This window comes from Triticum urartu, chromosome 2 (assembly GCF_003073215.2).
Source record: "Triticum urartu cultivar G1812 chromosome 2, Tu2.1, whole genome shotgun sequence".
In the NCBI taxonomy this organism is placed as follows: domain Eukaryota; kingdom Viridiplantae; phylum Streptophyta; class Magnoliopsida; order Poales; family Poaceae; genus Triticum; species Triticum urartu.
Genome location: NC_053023.1, coordinates 681,380,940 through 681,398,575, shown reverse-complemented (window position 1 = coordinate 681,398,575; position 17,636 = coordinate 681,380,940). Strand labels below are relative to the sequence as shown.

At 45.9% G+C, this 17,636-nt stretch overlaps 1 protein-coding gene across 1 annotated transcript; it reads left to right on the top strand.

Moving 5' to 3' along the window:
- Positions 1-15,528: 15,528 nt before the first annotated feature.
- Positions 15,529-17,345, top strand: LOC125534069. The gene is made up of 2 exons (XM_048697368.1): positions 15,529-17,023; positions 17,117-17,345. Exon 1 carries the CDS (start codon positions 15,548-15,550, stop codon positions 16,688-16,690), a length of 1,143 nt encoding a protein of 380 aa, XP_048553325.1. The 5' UTR covers positions 15,529-15,547; the 3' UTR covers positions 16,691-17,023; positions 17,117-17,345.
- Positions 17,346-17,636: the final 291 nt, after the last annotated feature.

Sequence of the window (17,636 nt, the reverse complement as noted above, 5' to 3'; positions counted from 1 at the left end):
GACCCCCTACCCGAGATCCGCCGGTTTTGACACCGACAGGCACTGATCTGGACGATTCTAAATCGCAAACCGGATACGTGTTTACATTGAACGGTGGAGCTGTCAGTTGGTGCAGTTCTAAACAAAGCGTCGTGGCGGGATCTACGTGTGAAGCGGAGTACATAGCTGCTTCCGAAGCAGCAAATGAAGGAGTCTGGATGAAGGAGTTCATATCCGATCTAGGTGTCATACCTAGTGCATCGGGTCCAATGAAAATCTTTTGTGACAATACTGGAGCAATTGCCTTGGCGAAGGAATCCAGATTTCACAAGAGAACCAAGCACATCAAGAGACGCTTCAATTCCATCCGGGATCTAGTCCAGGTGGGAGACATAGAAATTTGCAATATACATACGGATCTGAATGTTGTGGACCCGTTGACTAAGCCTCTTCCACGAGCAAAACATGATCATCACCAAGACTCCATGGGTGTTAGAATCATTACTGTGTAATCTAGATTATTGACTCTAGTGCAAGTGGGAGACTGAAGGAAATATGCCCTAGAGGCAATAATAGAGTTATTATTTATTTCCTTATATCATGATAAATGTTTATTATTCATGCTAGAATTGTATTAACCGGAAACAAATACTTGTGTGAATACATAGACAAACAGAGTGTCACTCGTATGCCTCTACTTGACTAGCTCGTTGATCAAAGATGGTTATGTTTCCGTGCCATAGACATGAGTTGTCATTTGATTAACGTGATCACATCATTAGGAGAATGATGTGATTGACTTGACCCATTTCATTAGCTTAGCACTCGATCGTTTAGTATGTTGCTATTGCTTTCTTCATGACTTATACATGTTCCTATAACTATGAGATTATGCAACTCCCGTTTACCGGAGGAACACTTTGTGTGCTTCCAAACGTCACAACGTAACTGGGTGATTATAAAGGTGCTCTACAGGAGTCTCCGAAGTTACTTGTTGGGTTGGCGTATTTCGAGATTAGGATTTGTCACTCCGATTATCGGAGAGGTATCTCTGGGCCCACTCGGTAATGCACATCACTTAAGCCTTGCAAGCATTGCAACTAATGAGTTAGTTGCGGTATGATGTATTACGATACCGACGATCGAATCTCGGGCAAGTAACATGCTGATGACAAAGGGAACAATGTATGTTGTTATGCGGTCTGACCGATAAAGATCTTCGTAGAATATGTGGGAGCCAATATGAGCATCCATGTTCCACTATTGGTTATTGACCGGAGACCTGTCTTGGTCATGTCTACATAGTTTCGAACCCGTAGGGTCCGCACGCTTAAAGTTTCGATGACGGTTATAATATGAGTTTATGAGTTTTGATGTACCGAAGGTTGTTCGGAGTCCCGGATGTGATCACAGACATGACGAGGAGTCTCGAAATGGTCAAGACATGAAGATTGATATATTGGAAGCCTATATTTGGATATCAGAAATGTTCCGGGTGAAATCGGGATTTTACCGGAGTACCGAGGGGTTACCGGAACCCCCCGGGGGCTTAATGGGCCATAATGGGCTTTAGTGGAGAAGAGGAGAGCCGGCTAGGGCAGGGCCGCGCGTCCCTCCCCCTCTAGTCTGAATAGGACAAGGAGAGGGGGCGGCGCCCCACCTTTCCTTCCTCTCTCCCTCCTCTTTCCCCCTTTCCCCTAATCCAACAAGGAAGGGAGGGAGTCCTACTCCCGGTGGGAGTAGGACTCCTCCTGGCACGCCTCCTCCTGGCCGGCCGCACCTCACCCCTTGCTCCTTCATATACGGGGGCGGGGGGCACCCCATAGACACAACAATTGGTTTGATCTTTTAGCCGTGTGCGGTGCCCCCTCCACCATAGTCCACCTCGATAATACTGTAGCGGTGCTTAGGCGAAGCCCTGCATCGGTAGAACATCATCATCGTCACCACGCCGTCGTGCTGACGAAACTCTCCCTCAACACTCGGCTGGATCGGAGTTCGAGGGACGTCATTGGGCTGAACGTGTGCTGAACTTGGAGGTGACGTGCGTTCGGTACTAGATCGGTCGGATCGTGAAGACGTACGACTACATCAACCGCGTTATGCTAACGCTTCCGCTTTCGGTCTACGAGGGTACGTGGACAACACTCTCCCCTCTCGTTGCTATGCATCACCATGATCTTGCGTGTGCGTAGGAAAATTTTGAAATTACTACGTTCCCCAACACTTGCTAGTGCTACTGAATCAGAAAACGGGCAGAGATGGCTTGCATGTACCTGCTAGGACTCGTCGCCCTATATCCACCTTCTTGTTGCCTGAAACCTGGTCGCCGCGTCGCTCATCATTATCCATTTGATCACTGGTCGCTGCCTTGCCGCCTCACCCGTTGCTGCCTCCAACTTGCGTCGAAGTAGCCACTACAACCTATTAATACGGGAGAGGGGTGAAGGGTGCTCGCCCATCGCTGCCTCCAGGAACTGTGGGCATGTGAGGCAGTGACGGGTGCGGGAGGGACGGGGGAGAAAATAGATGGGCAGCAAGAAGAGTCCCTCACCTGGAACCTAGAATCCTCCCGACCTACTCCTCCGACACCTTTTCTTGGTGAGGCCAGACCGACCGGGAACCTGCAATATATAGCACCTTCGTTGGTTACTCGTGGATCGATCTATTTCCTTCCTTACTGGAAAATATTTAACCGAAGGTTGATGAATAATGTTTGGTGGAGAAGGTGAAAAGGAAGAAGGAAATCAATAGGCGGATGTGTAATTACCATGGGAAGATTATGGAAACAATATATGAGAGGCTGAGGAATAAGATTTGGTGGAAACGGTAAATAGGAAGTGGGAAATTAATGGGTGGGAGAGTACTTACCATGGATAAGATTAGAGGTGCTGCCGTGGAGAAGATAGGAAGTTCCAGATGTTCCAGGAGAAAAAAAATGACGAGCAGATAGCTATTTGTAACTGAAGGATGACATGTCATGCATGCTGAGATGGACTATCTGCATGTTGAGAGAATGACTTGTGGTGGGGAGCAACTTCTCAAGAATGTAAGATTAGTGATGGAAGGACTATCATCTCTATTGAAGAGTAGAAGTGGTAACTCTAGCAATATTGGACTGTAAGTGGCTCCTACTGTGCCTAGAGTGAGTCATTTATTGTTCGTACATGATTTTTTTTCATGAAGGCATGTAGTGAACGGGCGCAAGAAATGATTGAGGTGCATTTCTTAAAATGTGCAAAATAGTTTTTCTAAAATGTACACACACTTTATAAAACCATGAGAACAAAATGTTGATACTTCCTGGAAGGAACATTTTTCAAAAGGTAAACAAATTTAAAAATTCCATACATATATATTGGGTCCATTTTCGGAATATAAATATAATAACTAAGGTAAAGGAAAAAAACAAAATCCATTAGAAGTTTCCCTCTACTGGCATTTTTCAGTATGCGTCTAACAGATCGATGATATTTTTGAGAAGTTAAAATTCCTAGTGACAAAATTGAGTAGTGAGATACAACTAGTGGCATAAATGATAAAAACCGATAGATATACTGGCATAAGTGATAAAAACCCCTTCTAATTATTGCACATTTGAGTGACTCAATCAGAGATGCCGACATGAATCTCCCTATAAAATTGACATGTGACTTACATTCAATTTTAGCGACTGACATATGACTTAGACGTGTGGTACTTATAGCATGTTTGTTCGGGGGTAATTAGATCTAGGGAATGGGAATTGAACTGGTATGAGACTTCAAATCTATTGTTTGGTTGGGGGGATTGGGAATTAAGAAGGGAATAGGCATGGGACTATAGACTCCAACTCCCACCTTTTTATTAATAGAGGAGGGGGTGGGAATTGGAAGGGAATTGTTTTAGTGAGTCAATCTTAGCCCTTCATCATAACTTACGTTAACTTCCCATGTCTAGTCCCTCGTCAATTTCCATGAACCAAACAAGGGAATACAGTTTCTTCTCAAATCTCACACATAATTCCTATTATGCGCCAAACAAAGGATTAGGAGTAAAACGTCTCATCCCATGTCTAATCTCAATACAACTCTCTGTTCGAACTTTCATTCCTCCTCCCAAATATTGCCAAACGCGCTGTTAGGGCACATCAAGCAAAACGGAAAAAGGAAAAATAACTAGAAGTCCCTACTGGGCCGGGCCACTATAGGGTGCCCTTCTGAAGCGAGCGAACACTCCGTATCAGAGCTCCCCCATGAGGGGTTAAACGACCTTTGAACACGATGGTTTCTCACCCGCCTGAACTAGTTTCAGAATTAATTGATGCCACTTCAGCCACTTGGAGAGAAGATCTGATACGGGCCACACCTTTAATCCTTATGACGCCCAAAGCATATTAAGGATCCCACTGTGTACTCGTAAGGTTGCTGATTTCTGGGCATGGGGTGCTGATCACCATGGGAGATTTTCAGTTAGCTCGGTTTACAGATTGCTCATGAAAACAAAACTGCAGAGGGAAAGTTGGCTCGAAAATTCTGAAAGCCCTGCGGATGTTGCAGTGGAGGCGAAGAGTGTTGGAAATATGCCCTAGAGGCAATAATAAAAGTATTATTATTATATTTCTTTGATCATGATAATTGTCTTTATTCATGCTATAACTGTATTATCCGGAAATCGTAATACACGTGTGAATACATAGACCATAATATGTCCCTAGTAAGCCTCTAGTTGACTAGCTCGTTGATCAACAGATAGTCATGGTTTCCTGGCTATGGACATTGGATGTCATTGATAACGGGATCACATCATTAGGAGAATGATGTGATGGACAAGACCTAATCCTAAGCATAGCACAAGATCGTGTAGTTCGTTTGCTAGAGCTTTTCCAATGTCAAGTATCTTTTCCTTTGACCATGAGATCGTGTAACTCACGGATACCGTAAGAGTGCTTTGGGTGTATCAAACGTCACAACGTAACTGGGTGACTATAAAGGTGCACTACAGGTATTTCCGAAAGTGTCTGTTGGGTTGACACGGATCGAGACTGGGATTTGTCACTCCATATAACGGAGAGGTATCACTGGGCCCACTCGGTAATGCATCATCATTATGAGCTCAAGGTGACCAAGTGGTTGATCACGGGATCATGCATTACGGTACGAGTAAAGTGACTTGCCGGTAACGAGACTGAACAAGGTATTGGGATACCAACGATCGAGTCTCGGGCAAGTAACATACCGATTGACAAAGGGAATTGTATACGGGGTTGATTAAATCCTCGACATCGTGGTTCATCCGATGAGATCATCGTGGAGCATGTGGGAGCCAACATGGGTATCCAGATCCCGCTGTTGGTTATTGACCGGAGAGTCGTCCCAGTCATGTCTGCATGTCTCCCGAACCCGTAGGGTCTACACACTTAAGGTTCGGTGACGCTAGGGTTATGAAGATATGTATATGCAGTAACCCGAATGTTTTTCGGAGTCCCGGATGAGATCCCGGACGTCACGAGGAGTTCCGGAATGGTCCGAAGGTAAAGAATTATATATAGGAAGTGCAGTATCGGCCATCGGGACAAGTTTCGGGGTTATCGGTATTGTACCGGGACCACCGGAAGGGTCCCGGGGGTCCACCGGGTGGGGCCACCTGTCCCGGGGGGGCCACATGGGCTGTAGGGGGTGCGCCTTGGCCTACATGGGCCAAGGGCATCAGCCCCAAAAGCCCATGTGCCTAGGTTTCCACAAAAGGGAAGAGTCCCAATGGTGGAAGGCACCTCTAGGTGCCTTGGGGGGGAGGGAAACCTCCCCTTGGCCGCCGCACCTAGGAGATTGGATCTCCTGGGCTGGCGCACCCCCCACCCCTTGGCCCTCCTATATATAGTTGAGGAGAGGGAGGACTTCATACCTCAACCTTTGGTGCTTCCCTCTCCCCTGTTACATCTCTCCCTCATAGTACACGGCGAAGCCCTGCTACTGTGACGCCCTGCATCCACCACCACGCCGTCGTGCTGCTGGATCTTCATCAACCTCTCCTCCCCCCTTGCTGGATCAAGAAAGGAGGAGATGTCATCCGCTCCGTACGTGTGTTGAACGCGGAGGTGCCGTCCGTTCGGCGCTTGGTCATCGGTGATTTGGATCACGTCGTGCTCGACTACATCAACCCCGTTCTTTGAACGCTTCCGCTCGCGATCTACAAAGGTATGTAGATGCATCCGATCACTCGTTGCTAGATGAACTCCTAGATGGATCTTGGTGAAACGAGTAGGAAAATTTTTGTTTTCTGCAACGTTCCCCAACAGTGGCATCATGAGCTAGGTCTATGCGTAGTTCTCTTGCACGAGTAGAACACAATTTGTTGTGGGCGTTGATGTTGTCAACTTTCTTGCCGCTACTAGTCTTATCTTGCTTCAACGGAATTGTGGGATGAAGCGGCCCGGACCAACCTTACACGTATGCTTACGTGAGACCGGTTCCACCGACAAACATGCACAAGTTGCATAAGGTGGCTGGCGGGTGACTGTCTCTCCTACTTTAGTTGGAGCAGATTTGATGAACAGGGTCCTTATGAAGGGTAAATAGAAGTTGACAAATCACGTTGTGGCTTTCACGTAGGTAAGAAAACGTTCTTGTTAGAACCCTACTTCAGCCACGTAAAACCTGCAACAACAATTAGAGGACGTCTAACTTGTTTTTGCAGCAAGTGCTTTGTGATATGATATGGCCAAAGTTGTGATGAATGATGAATGATCGATATGTGATGTATGAGATGTTCATGCTATTATACAAGGAATCACAACTTACATGTCGATGAGTATGACGGTGACAGGATGATCATGGAGCCCCAAGATGGAGATCAAAGGAGCTATGTGATATTGGCCATATCATGTCACTATTATTATTTGATTACATGTGATGTTTATCATGTTTTGCATCTTGTTTACTTAGAACTACGGTAGTAAATAAGATGATCCCTTACAACAATTTCAAGAAGTGTTCTCCCCTAACTGTGCACCATTGCTACAGTTCGTCGTTTCGAAGCACCACGTGTTAAATGGGTGTGATAGATCCTTACGTTCACATACAATGGGTGTAAGACAGTTTTACACATGCAAAAACACTTAGGGTTAACTTGACGAGCCTAGCATGTACAGACATGGCCTCAGAACACAGAGACCGAAAGGTCGAACACAAGTCGTATGGAAGATACGATCAACATGAAGATGTTCACCGACGATGACTAGTCCGTCTCACGTGTTAATCAGACACGGCCTAGTCGACTCGGATCGTGTAACACTCAGATGACTAGAGGGATGTCTAATCTGAGTGGGAGTTCATTAATAATTTGATTAGATGAACTTAATTATCATGAACTTAGTCTAAAATCTTTACAATATGTCTTGTAGATCAAATGGCCAACGTTGTATTCAATTTCAACGCGTTCCTAGAGAAAACCAAGCTGAAAGACGATGGCAGCAACTATACGGACTGGGTCCGGAACCTGAGGATCATCCTCATAGCTGCCAAGAAAGATTATGTCCTACAAGCACCGCTAGGTGATCCACCCGTCCCACAGAACCAAGATGCTATGAACGCTTGGCAGACACGTACTGATGACTACTCCCTCGTTCAGTGCGGCATGCTTTACAGCTTAGAGCCGGGGCTCCAAAAGCGTTTTGAGAGACATGGAGCATATGAGATGTTCGAAGAGCTAAAAATGGTTTTTCAAGCTCATGCCCGGATCGAGAGATATGAAGTCTCCGATAAGTTCTTCAGCTGTAAGATGGAGGAAAATAGTTCTGTCAGTGAGCACATACTCACTATGTCTGGGTTACATAACCGCTTGACTCAGCTGGGAGTTAATCTCCCGGATGACGCGGTCATTGACAGAATCCTCCAGTCGCTTCCACCAAGCTACAAGAGCTTTGTGATGAACTTCAATATGCAGGGGATGGTAAAGATCATTCCTGAAGTATTTGCTATGCTGAAATCAGCAGAGGTAGAAGTCAAGAAGGAACATCAAGTGTTGATGATGAATAAAACCACTAAGTTCAAGAAGGGCAAGGGTAAAAAGAACTTCAAGAAGGACGGCAAGGAAGTTGCTGCGCCCGGCAAGCAAGCTGTCGGGAAGAAGTCAAAGAATGGACCCAAGCCTGAGACAGAGTGCTTTTATTGCAAAGGGAAGGGTCACTGGAAGCGGAACTGCCCCAAATACTTAGCGGACAAGAAGGCCGGCAACACCAAAGGTATATTTGATATACATGTAATTGATGTGTACCTTACCAGTACTCGTAGTAACTCCTGGGTATTTGATACTGGTGCCGTTGCTCATATTTGTAACTCACAGCAGGAGCTGCGGAATAAACGGAAACTGGCAAAGGACGAGGTGACGATGCGCGTCGGGAATGGTTCCAAGGTCGATGTGATCGCCGTCGGCACGCTACCTCTACATTTACCTACGGGATTAGTTATAAACCTCAATAATTGTTATTTAGTGCCATGTTTGAGCATGAACATTGTATCAGGATCTCTTTTAATACGAGATGGCTACTCATTTAAATCCGAGAATAATGGTTGTTCTATTTATATGAGAGATATGTTTTATGGTCATGCTCCGATAGTCAATGGTTTATTCTTAATGAATCTCAAGCATATTACTACACATGTTCATAGTGTGAGTACCAAAAGATGTAAGGTTGATAATGATAGTCCCACATACTTGTGGCACTGCCGCCTTGGTCACATAGGTGTCAAACGCATGAAGAAGCTCCATGCAGATGGACTTTTAGAGTCTCTTGATTATGAATCATTTGACACGTGCGAACCATGCCTCATGGGAAAAATGACCAAGACTCCGTTCTCAGGAACAATGGAGCGAGCAACCAACTTATTGGAAATCATACATACTGATGTGTGCGGTCCAATGAGTGTTGAGGCTCGCGGTGGCTATCGTTATGTTCTCACCCTCACTGATGACTTGAGTAGATATGGGTATGTCTACTTAATGAAACACAAGTCTGAAACCTTTGAAAAGTTCAAGGAATTTCAGAGTGAGGTTGAAAATCAACGTGACAGGAAAATCAAGTTTCTACGATCAGATCGTGGAGGAGAATACTTGAGTCACGAATTTGGCATACACTTAAGAAAATGTGGAATAGTTTCACAACTCACGCCACCTGGAACACCTCAGCGTAACGGTGTGTCCGAACGTCGTAATCGCACTCTATTAGATATGGTGCGATCTATGATGTCTCTTACCGATTTACCGCTATCTTTTTGGGGCTATGCTTTAGAGACTGCCGCATTCACTTTAAATAGGGCTCCGTCGAAATCCGTTGAGACGACACCGTATGAATTATGGTTTGGGAAGAAACCTAAGCTGTCGTTTCTAAAAGTTTGGGGATGCGATGCTTATGTCAAGAAACTTCAACCTGAAAAGCTCGAACCCAAGTCGGAAAAATGCGTCTTCATAGGATACCCTAAAGAAACTGCTGGGTATACCTTCTACCTCAGATCCGAAGGCAAGATCTTTGTTGCCAGGAATGGATCCTTTCTAGAGAAAGAGTTTCTCTCGAAAGAAGTAAGTGGGAGGAAAGTAGAACTTGATGAAGTATTGCCTCTTGAACCGGTAAATGGCGCAACTCAAGAAAATGTTCCTGAGGTGCCTGCACCGACTAGAGAGGAAGTTATTCATGATGATCAAGATACTTCTGATCAAGCTCCTACTGAAATTCGAAGGTCCACAAGGACACGTTCCGCACCAGAGTGGTACGGCAACCCTGTCTTGGAAATCATGTTGTTAGACAACGGTGAACCTTCGAACTATGAAGAAGTGATGGCGGGCCCGGATTCCAACAAATGGCTAGAAGCCATGAAATCCGAGATAGGATCCATGTATGAAAACGAAGTATGGACTTTGACTGACTTGCCCGTTGAACGGCGAGCCATAGAAAATAAATGGATCTTTAAGAAGAAGACAGACGCGGATGGTAATGTGACCATCTATAAAGCTAGGCTTGTCGCTAAGGGTTATCGACAAGTTCAAGGGGTTGACTACGATGAGACTTTCTCACCGGTGGCGAAGCTGAAGTCCGTCCGAATCATGTTAGCAATTGCCGCATTCTACGATTATGAAATATGGCAAATGGACGTCAAAACGGCATTCCTTAATGGTTTCCTTAAGGAAGAGTTGTATATGATGCAGTTGGAAGGTTTTGTCGATCCTAAGAATGCTAACAAGGTGTGCAAGCTCCAACTCTCGATTTATGGGCTGTTGCAAGCATCTCGGAGTTGGAACATTCGCTTTGATGAGATGATCAAAGCGTTTGGGTTTACGCAGACTTATGGAGAAGCCTGCGTTTACAAGAAAGTGAGTGGGAGCTCTGTAGCATTTCTCATACTATATGTAGATGACATACTTTTGATGGGAAATGATATAGAACTCTTGGATAGCATCAAGGCCTACTTGAATAAGAGTTTTTCAATGAAGGACCTTGGAGAAGCTGCTTATATATTAGGCATCAAGATCTATAGAGATAGATCAAGACGCCTCATAGGTCTTTCACAAAGCACATACCTTGATAAGATTTTGAAGAAGTTCAAAATGGATCAGTCCAAGAAAGGGTTCTTGCCTGTTTTGCAAGGTGTGAGATTGAGCTCGGCTCAATGCCCGACCACGGCAGAAGATATAGAAGAGATGAGTGACATCCCCTATGCCTCAGCCATAGGTTCTATTATGTATGCCATGCTGTGTACCAGACCTGATGTAAACCTTGCCGTAAGTATGGTAGGAAGGTACCAAAGTAATCCCGGCAAGGAACACTGGACAGCGGTCAAGAATATCCTGAAGTACCTGAAAAGGACTAAGGAAATGTTTCTCGTTTATGGAGGTGACGAAGAGCTCGTCGTAAAGGGTTACGTTGATGCTAGCTTCGACACAGATCTGGATGACTCTAAGTCACAAACCGGATACGTGTATATGTTGAATGGTGGAGCAGTGAGCTGGTGCAGCTGCAAGCAGAGCGTCGTGGCGGGATCTACATGTGAAGCGGAGTACATGGTAGCCTCGGAGGCAGCACATGAAGCAATATGGGTGAAGGAGTTCATCACCGACCTAGGAGTCATACCCAATGCGTCGGGGCCAATCAAACTCTTTTGTGACAACACTGGAGCTATTGCACTTGCCAAGGAGCCCAGGTTTCACAAGAAGACAAGGCACATCAAGCGTCGCTTCAACTCCATTCGTGAAAATGTTCAAGATGGAGACATAGAGATTTGTAAAGTACATACGGACCTGAATATAGCAGATCTGTTGACTAAACCTCTCCCTAGGGCAAAACATGATCAACACCAGAATTCCATGGGTGTTCGATTCATCACAATGTAACTAGATTATTGACTCTAGTGCAAGTGGGAGACTGTTGGAAATATGCCCTAGAGGCAATAATAAAAGTATTATTATTATATTTCTTTGATCATGATAATTGTCTTTATTCATGCTATAACCGTATTATCCGGAAATCGTAATACACGTGTGAATACATAGACCATAATATGTCCCTAGTAAGCCTCTAGTTGACTAGCTCGTTGATCAACAGATAGTCATGGTTTCCTGGCTATGGACATTGGATGTCATTGATAACGGGATCACATCATTAGGAGAATGATGTGATGGACAAGACCTAATCCTAAGCATAGCACAAGATCGTGTAGTTCGTTTGCTAGAGCTTTTCCAATGTCAAGTATCTTTTCCTTTGACCATGAGATCGTGTAACTCACGGATACCGTAAGAGTGCTTTGGGTGTATCAAACGTCACAACGTAACTGGGTGACTATAAAGGTGCACTACAGGTATTTCCAAAAGTGTCTGTTGGGTTGACACGGATCGAGACTGGGATTTGTCACTCCATATAACGGAGAGGTATCACTGGGCCCACTCGGTAATGCATCATCATTATGAGCTCAAGGTGACCAAGTGGTTGATCACGGGATCATGCATTACGGTACGAGTAAAGTGACTTGCCGATAACGAGACTGAACAAGGTATTGGGATACCAACGATCGAGTCTCGGGCAAGTAACATACCGATTAACAAAGGGAATTGTATACGGGGTTGATTAAATCCTCGACATCGTGGTTCATCCGATGAGATCATCGTGGAGCATGTGGGAGCCAACATGGGTATCCAGATCCCGCTGTTGGTTATTGACCGGAGAGTCGTCCCGGTCATGTCTGCATGTCTCCCGAACCCGTAGGGTCTACACACTTAAGGTTCGGTGACGCTAGGGTTATGAAGATATGTATATGCAGTAACCCGAATGTTGTTCGGAGTCCCGGATGAGATCTCGGACGTCACGAGGAGTTCCGGAATGGCCCGGAGGTAAAGAATTATATATAGGAAGTGCAGTATCGGCCATCGGGACAAGTTTCGGGGTTATCGGTATTGTACCAGGACCACCGGAAGGGTCCCGGGGGTCCACCGGGTGGGGCCACCTGTCCCGGGGGGCCACATGGGCTGTAGGGGGTGCGCCTTGCCTGCATGGGCCAAGGGCATCAGCCCCAAAAGCCCATGCGCCTAGGTTTCCATAAAAGGGAAGAGTCCCAATGGTGGAAGGCACCTCTAGGTGCCTTGGGGGGGAGGGAAACCTCCCCTTGGCCGCCGCACCTAGGAGATTGGATCTCCTGGGCTGGCGCACCCCCCCCCCCTTGGCCCTCCTATATATAGTTAAGGAGAGGGAGGACTTCATACCTCAGCCTTTGGTGCTTCCCTCTCCCCTGTTACATCTCTCCCTCATAGTACACGGCGAAGCCCTGCTACTGTGACGCCCTGCATCCACCACCACGCCGTCGTGCTGCTGGATCTTCATCAACCTCTCCTCCCCCCTTGCTGGATCAAGAAAGGAGGAGACGTCATCCGCTCTGTACGTGTGTTGAACGCGGAGGTGTCGTCTGTTCGGCGCTTGGTCATCGGTGATTTGGATCACGTCGTGCTCGACTACATCAACCCCGTTCTTTGAACGCTTCCGCTCGCGATCTACAAAGGTATGTAGATGCATCCGATCACTCGTTGCTAGATGAACTCCTAGATGGATCTTGGTGAAACGAGTAGGAAAATTTTTGTTTTCTGCAACGTTCCCCAACAAAGAGGTGGTCTAATCTGTGGCAGATTAAGGTTCCATCGAAGCTCAAGAACTTTTTATGGTGCTTATGTCAGAATTCATTACCAACAACAGACTTGCTGAATCACCGTAACATGTCGACTTCTTTGGTCTGCGCTATTTGTTCAACTTCTGACAGTTGGAGGCACGCGCTGGTCAATTGCCATATGGCGGGTAGTGTCTGGGCGCTAGCTCCTTCTGAGATGGTGGAGCATATGCAAGCAAACTTGGAGCTGGAAGCGAAGGACTAGTTGTTTCTGATGCATGAAACTCTGGCCCAAAATGATTTCACAAGATTGGTGGTCACCTTGTGGGCAATCTGGAGAGATAGGAGGAAAGCTATACACGAGGAGATTTTCCAAAGTCCGCTGTCAACTTTCTCTTTCATTAACTCTTTTCTAGATGACTTGGAGTCTCTTAAGCAGCCAGCTATTGCTCAAGCAAGGAATCAGCCGGCCAGAGCGCAGGTGTGGATTGCACCATCGTTGGAATTTGTGAAACTGAACACCGATGCGGCAGTAACGAGGAATGGAAGCTATGGCTCAGTTGCGGCTTTGTGCCGTGACGCGGGAGGTACTTTTCTGGGAGCTTCATGCATAACATTTAGGAACATTTCGGATCCTGAGATTCTTGAGGCTTTGGCAGTAAGAGAAGCCCTGGCTTTGGCGAACGATCTTTACACTACTAGGAAAAGGGCTATAGATGATATGGACATTAATGGCGCACCGTGTAATACAGGTGCGCCATATATTACTAAATGGCGCACCACACACCAGGTGTGCCACTAGTAGTTTTGAAAAAAAAATTGTTAGTAATGGAGCATCATGGGATAGTGCGCCATTACTAGTTGACATAGTAATGGCGCACCACACACACCGTGCGCTATTAGTAGTTTTGAAAAAAAATAAAAAAATTTGTTAGTAATGGGGCACCACGGGATAGTGCGCCATTACTAGTTTTAACATTTTTTTATTTTTTTTTCAAAACTACTAATGGCGCACCACACATCAGATGCGCCATTAGTAACCCTAGTGATAAATGCACCCCCCCTCCCTGCCCCCCGTGGACCGCCTTTTCAGTTTTTTAAAAAATAAAAGAAAATGTTGGAAATATCAAAAAAAAAAGAAAATAAGTTTCTCATGTGATATGTGGTCTAGTTGTCGGGAAAATTTACAAATATGAATTTCGACTTTATTTGCAAAATCTCTCTGGAATTTAGTAAAATGGGCATAACTTTTGCATACGAACTCGGATTAAAAAGTTTTTTATATGAAAAATCATCTACTCGAAAAGTTACTTACGAATTGAATGGGAAACCCCGTTCAACATCTTCAAAATCCCCAAAAACCTAACAGAACGAAAGATACGGGGCTTTTAAGATCTAGAGAGGGGGAATGAAAAAAAAAATTAAACTTACTAGTGGCGCACCATTTGCTAGGTGTGCCACTAGTAACAGAAAAAATTGGTTTAAAAAAATTTGGAATTTTTTTTGAATTTTTTTTTAAAAATATGATACGTAATATGACCGGGAAGTTTGAAATATTTTTTCAAAATTTCATCACACTCATGAACATGAACAAAGTCCTAGGCATCAACAAGGTTTAATAGGATTGATATGAAGTTTGACACAGAGTGCGATTTGATTTGAGATTAAGCATATTGATCCGAGATTAAGCCATAGTGACTTAAGATTAAGAAAAAAAACGAAAAAAAATGAAAAAAAAATTGTTAGTAATGGTGCACTTCTATGTGGTGCGCCATTACTAAGCCAGATAGTAATGGCGCACCGTGGGATATATTAATGACACACTGCGTGGTGCGCCATTGGTATACCAGATACTAATGGCGCACCTGTGGTGCGCCATTAGTAAAAAAATCTAATGACGTGATGCTAGTGGCGCACCTGTAGTGCGTCATTAGTAGCCAAAACAGGTGCGCCACTAGCAGGCCTTTTCCTAATAGTGTTATGAGCAAAAAATACATGTGACATCGAACTACCAGAATGTGGTGCGTGGAATAATGAAAGAATCAGCAACGGAGTGTGTAGCTATAGTTCGTGAAATCATAGACCATTCGACCTCGTTTACTTCTTGTAATATACTCTCTTCATTTTGAATTACTTGTCGTAGGTATAGATGTCTCTAGATGTATTTTAGTTCTAAATATATTCATTTCTGCAACGAATAATTTGAAACGAAGAGAGTAGTTCACAAGCATAGAGCCTCGAATACCGAGGCTCACAATCTCACTAAGCATATTTTATCATTAAAGTTTGACCACCGTGTATGATTTGGCCAGCCTGGCGATCTTTTTTTACATGAATAAAGCTTGGCGAGACTGTCTAAAAAAACTCCGTATCAGAGCGACCCGCCTGCTATGGCGGTTGTAAAAAGAAGTATCGGGGCTCGGAAGAAAGAATAGATTCTAGGGTTCCAGATGCGTCCCCCAAATCAACCGCCGCCGGCGGCGGCGGTCGAGCGCATCTATAAGCCCACAAGCTGCGAACCGCGGCTCGAGGATCAACATCGGGAGAGATCGGAGCTTCACAAGAAGATCGCCGACTCGTATGATCATGTCCGCAAGCGGCTCGCCATGGCCACGGCATTCAAGGATGAGACCTTCGTCGGCGCCGGCCTCTCCGTTGGCCTTCTCGACCCGGCCACGAACATCATCTACAACACCCTCACCGCCTCCGACCTCCGCGCCGACGAGACCCGGGGCGTTCTTCAGCACCGGGACATGGCCGAGCGCTCCCTGGCCGGCCTCGTCGCCTTCCTCACCTCCTTCTTCCGCTACCTCGCGGAGTGGGAGGCCGTGCGCTACCTGCTCCGCGCCGACACCGACCTCGTCTACGCGATGCGCCTCGTCGCGCACGACCGGTGCCTCTCCTCCTTCCAAATCAACTCTGACACCGGCAGGTCCGTCGTCCGCACCGCCCTCACCTGCGCGGCGCTGGCCTCGAAGCACATGGATCCCCACCACCTCGTCCGCTCCTGGCTGTCGCCGGTTCGCCCTCTGGAAGAAGCCGTCCACGCGATCCAGAATGACATCAGTAATTTCACCTGTGTATTCAACCCACTGCATCATGCTCGCAAGCGCCCTCGTATGACAATGCAGCCCCTTGATTTCGCTTGGAGGCGCGCATTGGAGCTCCCTGAGTTACCACCCTCCGTCGTGCCGTATCGACCTTACAATTCCATGAAGTTTGTGCTCCTCCAGCGCATCCACGCCTTCTACCTGAAGGCACTTGCTCTGCTTCCGGCGAGTGAGCTCCGGTCTTCCTACCACCACAGCATGCTCGAGGCTGGCCACTGCTATGGCCCATTCGATCCCGTCGCCAACATCATCATCAACACAATCTGGTATAACACCGTCTCCCCGCCGACCAAAAAACTTGAGCTTGACATGATCAGTACCAATAGCCTGTTACGCATCGAGGCTCGCTCCTTCTATGGCCTTGTTTCTTTCCTCTGCACTTCGGGCAAGAAACTCTATGAAGCCATGCGCTTCTTGCTCATTTCTGATTGCACTCTTGGGGATATGAGCTTTCTGAACGCTTTGGCTGGCTATGGGGATTGAAGCAAAATTTGTAATGCCTTCAGGGTTGCTGGTGTGGCTGCTTGGCACCCCGACCCTGTCGCGCAAGCAGAGTTTATTTCCTCATGCAGTTATCCATTCTCAAGTCCGACGATTACTGCTCCACTCGACTCTGCTGATGTTGACCGCATTACCAGAAAGATGTTTCAAGGGCTCCCTACCACCCCTGGCAATTCGCTGCGGCATCAATCTGTTCCCATGCACAAGATCTGCCGTCGTGTTCAATGTAAAATTGACCAATGGATGCACGAGTATACAGCAGTCTCTAAGAAAGTCAAAGCAGTGCTGGCCTCATATGCACTCGCCTCATACAGAGTTAGTTCATCTTGAGATTTGTGTCTTTACTTCTAATTATCATCCTGACATGTTGCAGTCGCTGATTTGCTCCTTGCCTCTGCCCACTTGCAGGAACCCATGTATCTTCATGTTATTTGTGGCGTCAACCATAATGTGTCTGGCCCCGAGTACTGTTATGATACTGGCACACCCGTTTCCATATACCAACACACTCATGTTAATTTTCTGGCAAGTCGAAGAGATGGAAATCCAGAACTCTTCTTTGCTGAACTTAGCAATGACGAGGCAGACGATGGAGGTGGGAAGGTCTTGTGTTGTCCTGTGAATTTTCCACAACCACGACAAGGTATCTCTTTAAAACCACCTCTAAGTTTCTCTTTTCAAGTCCTAATGCTTTACTGCTAGTGACGAGATACAAATATTTTTAAATAAAATAGGAACCTATCTCGGCCAGCAGTTTGGTGAAGTTTGAACATTCAGATTAATCCACACAACTCCCTGGTATTGTGGTCATATCTTTACCTACTCCCTCCGATCCAAAATAAGTGTCGCAGTTTTGAACTGGGCTTTAGTTCAAAACTATGACACTTATTATGGATCGGAGGTAGTACTATTTAGTGTAAATGCATTC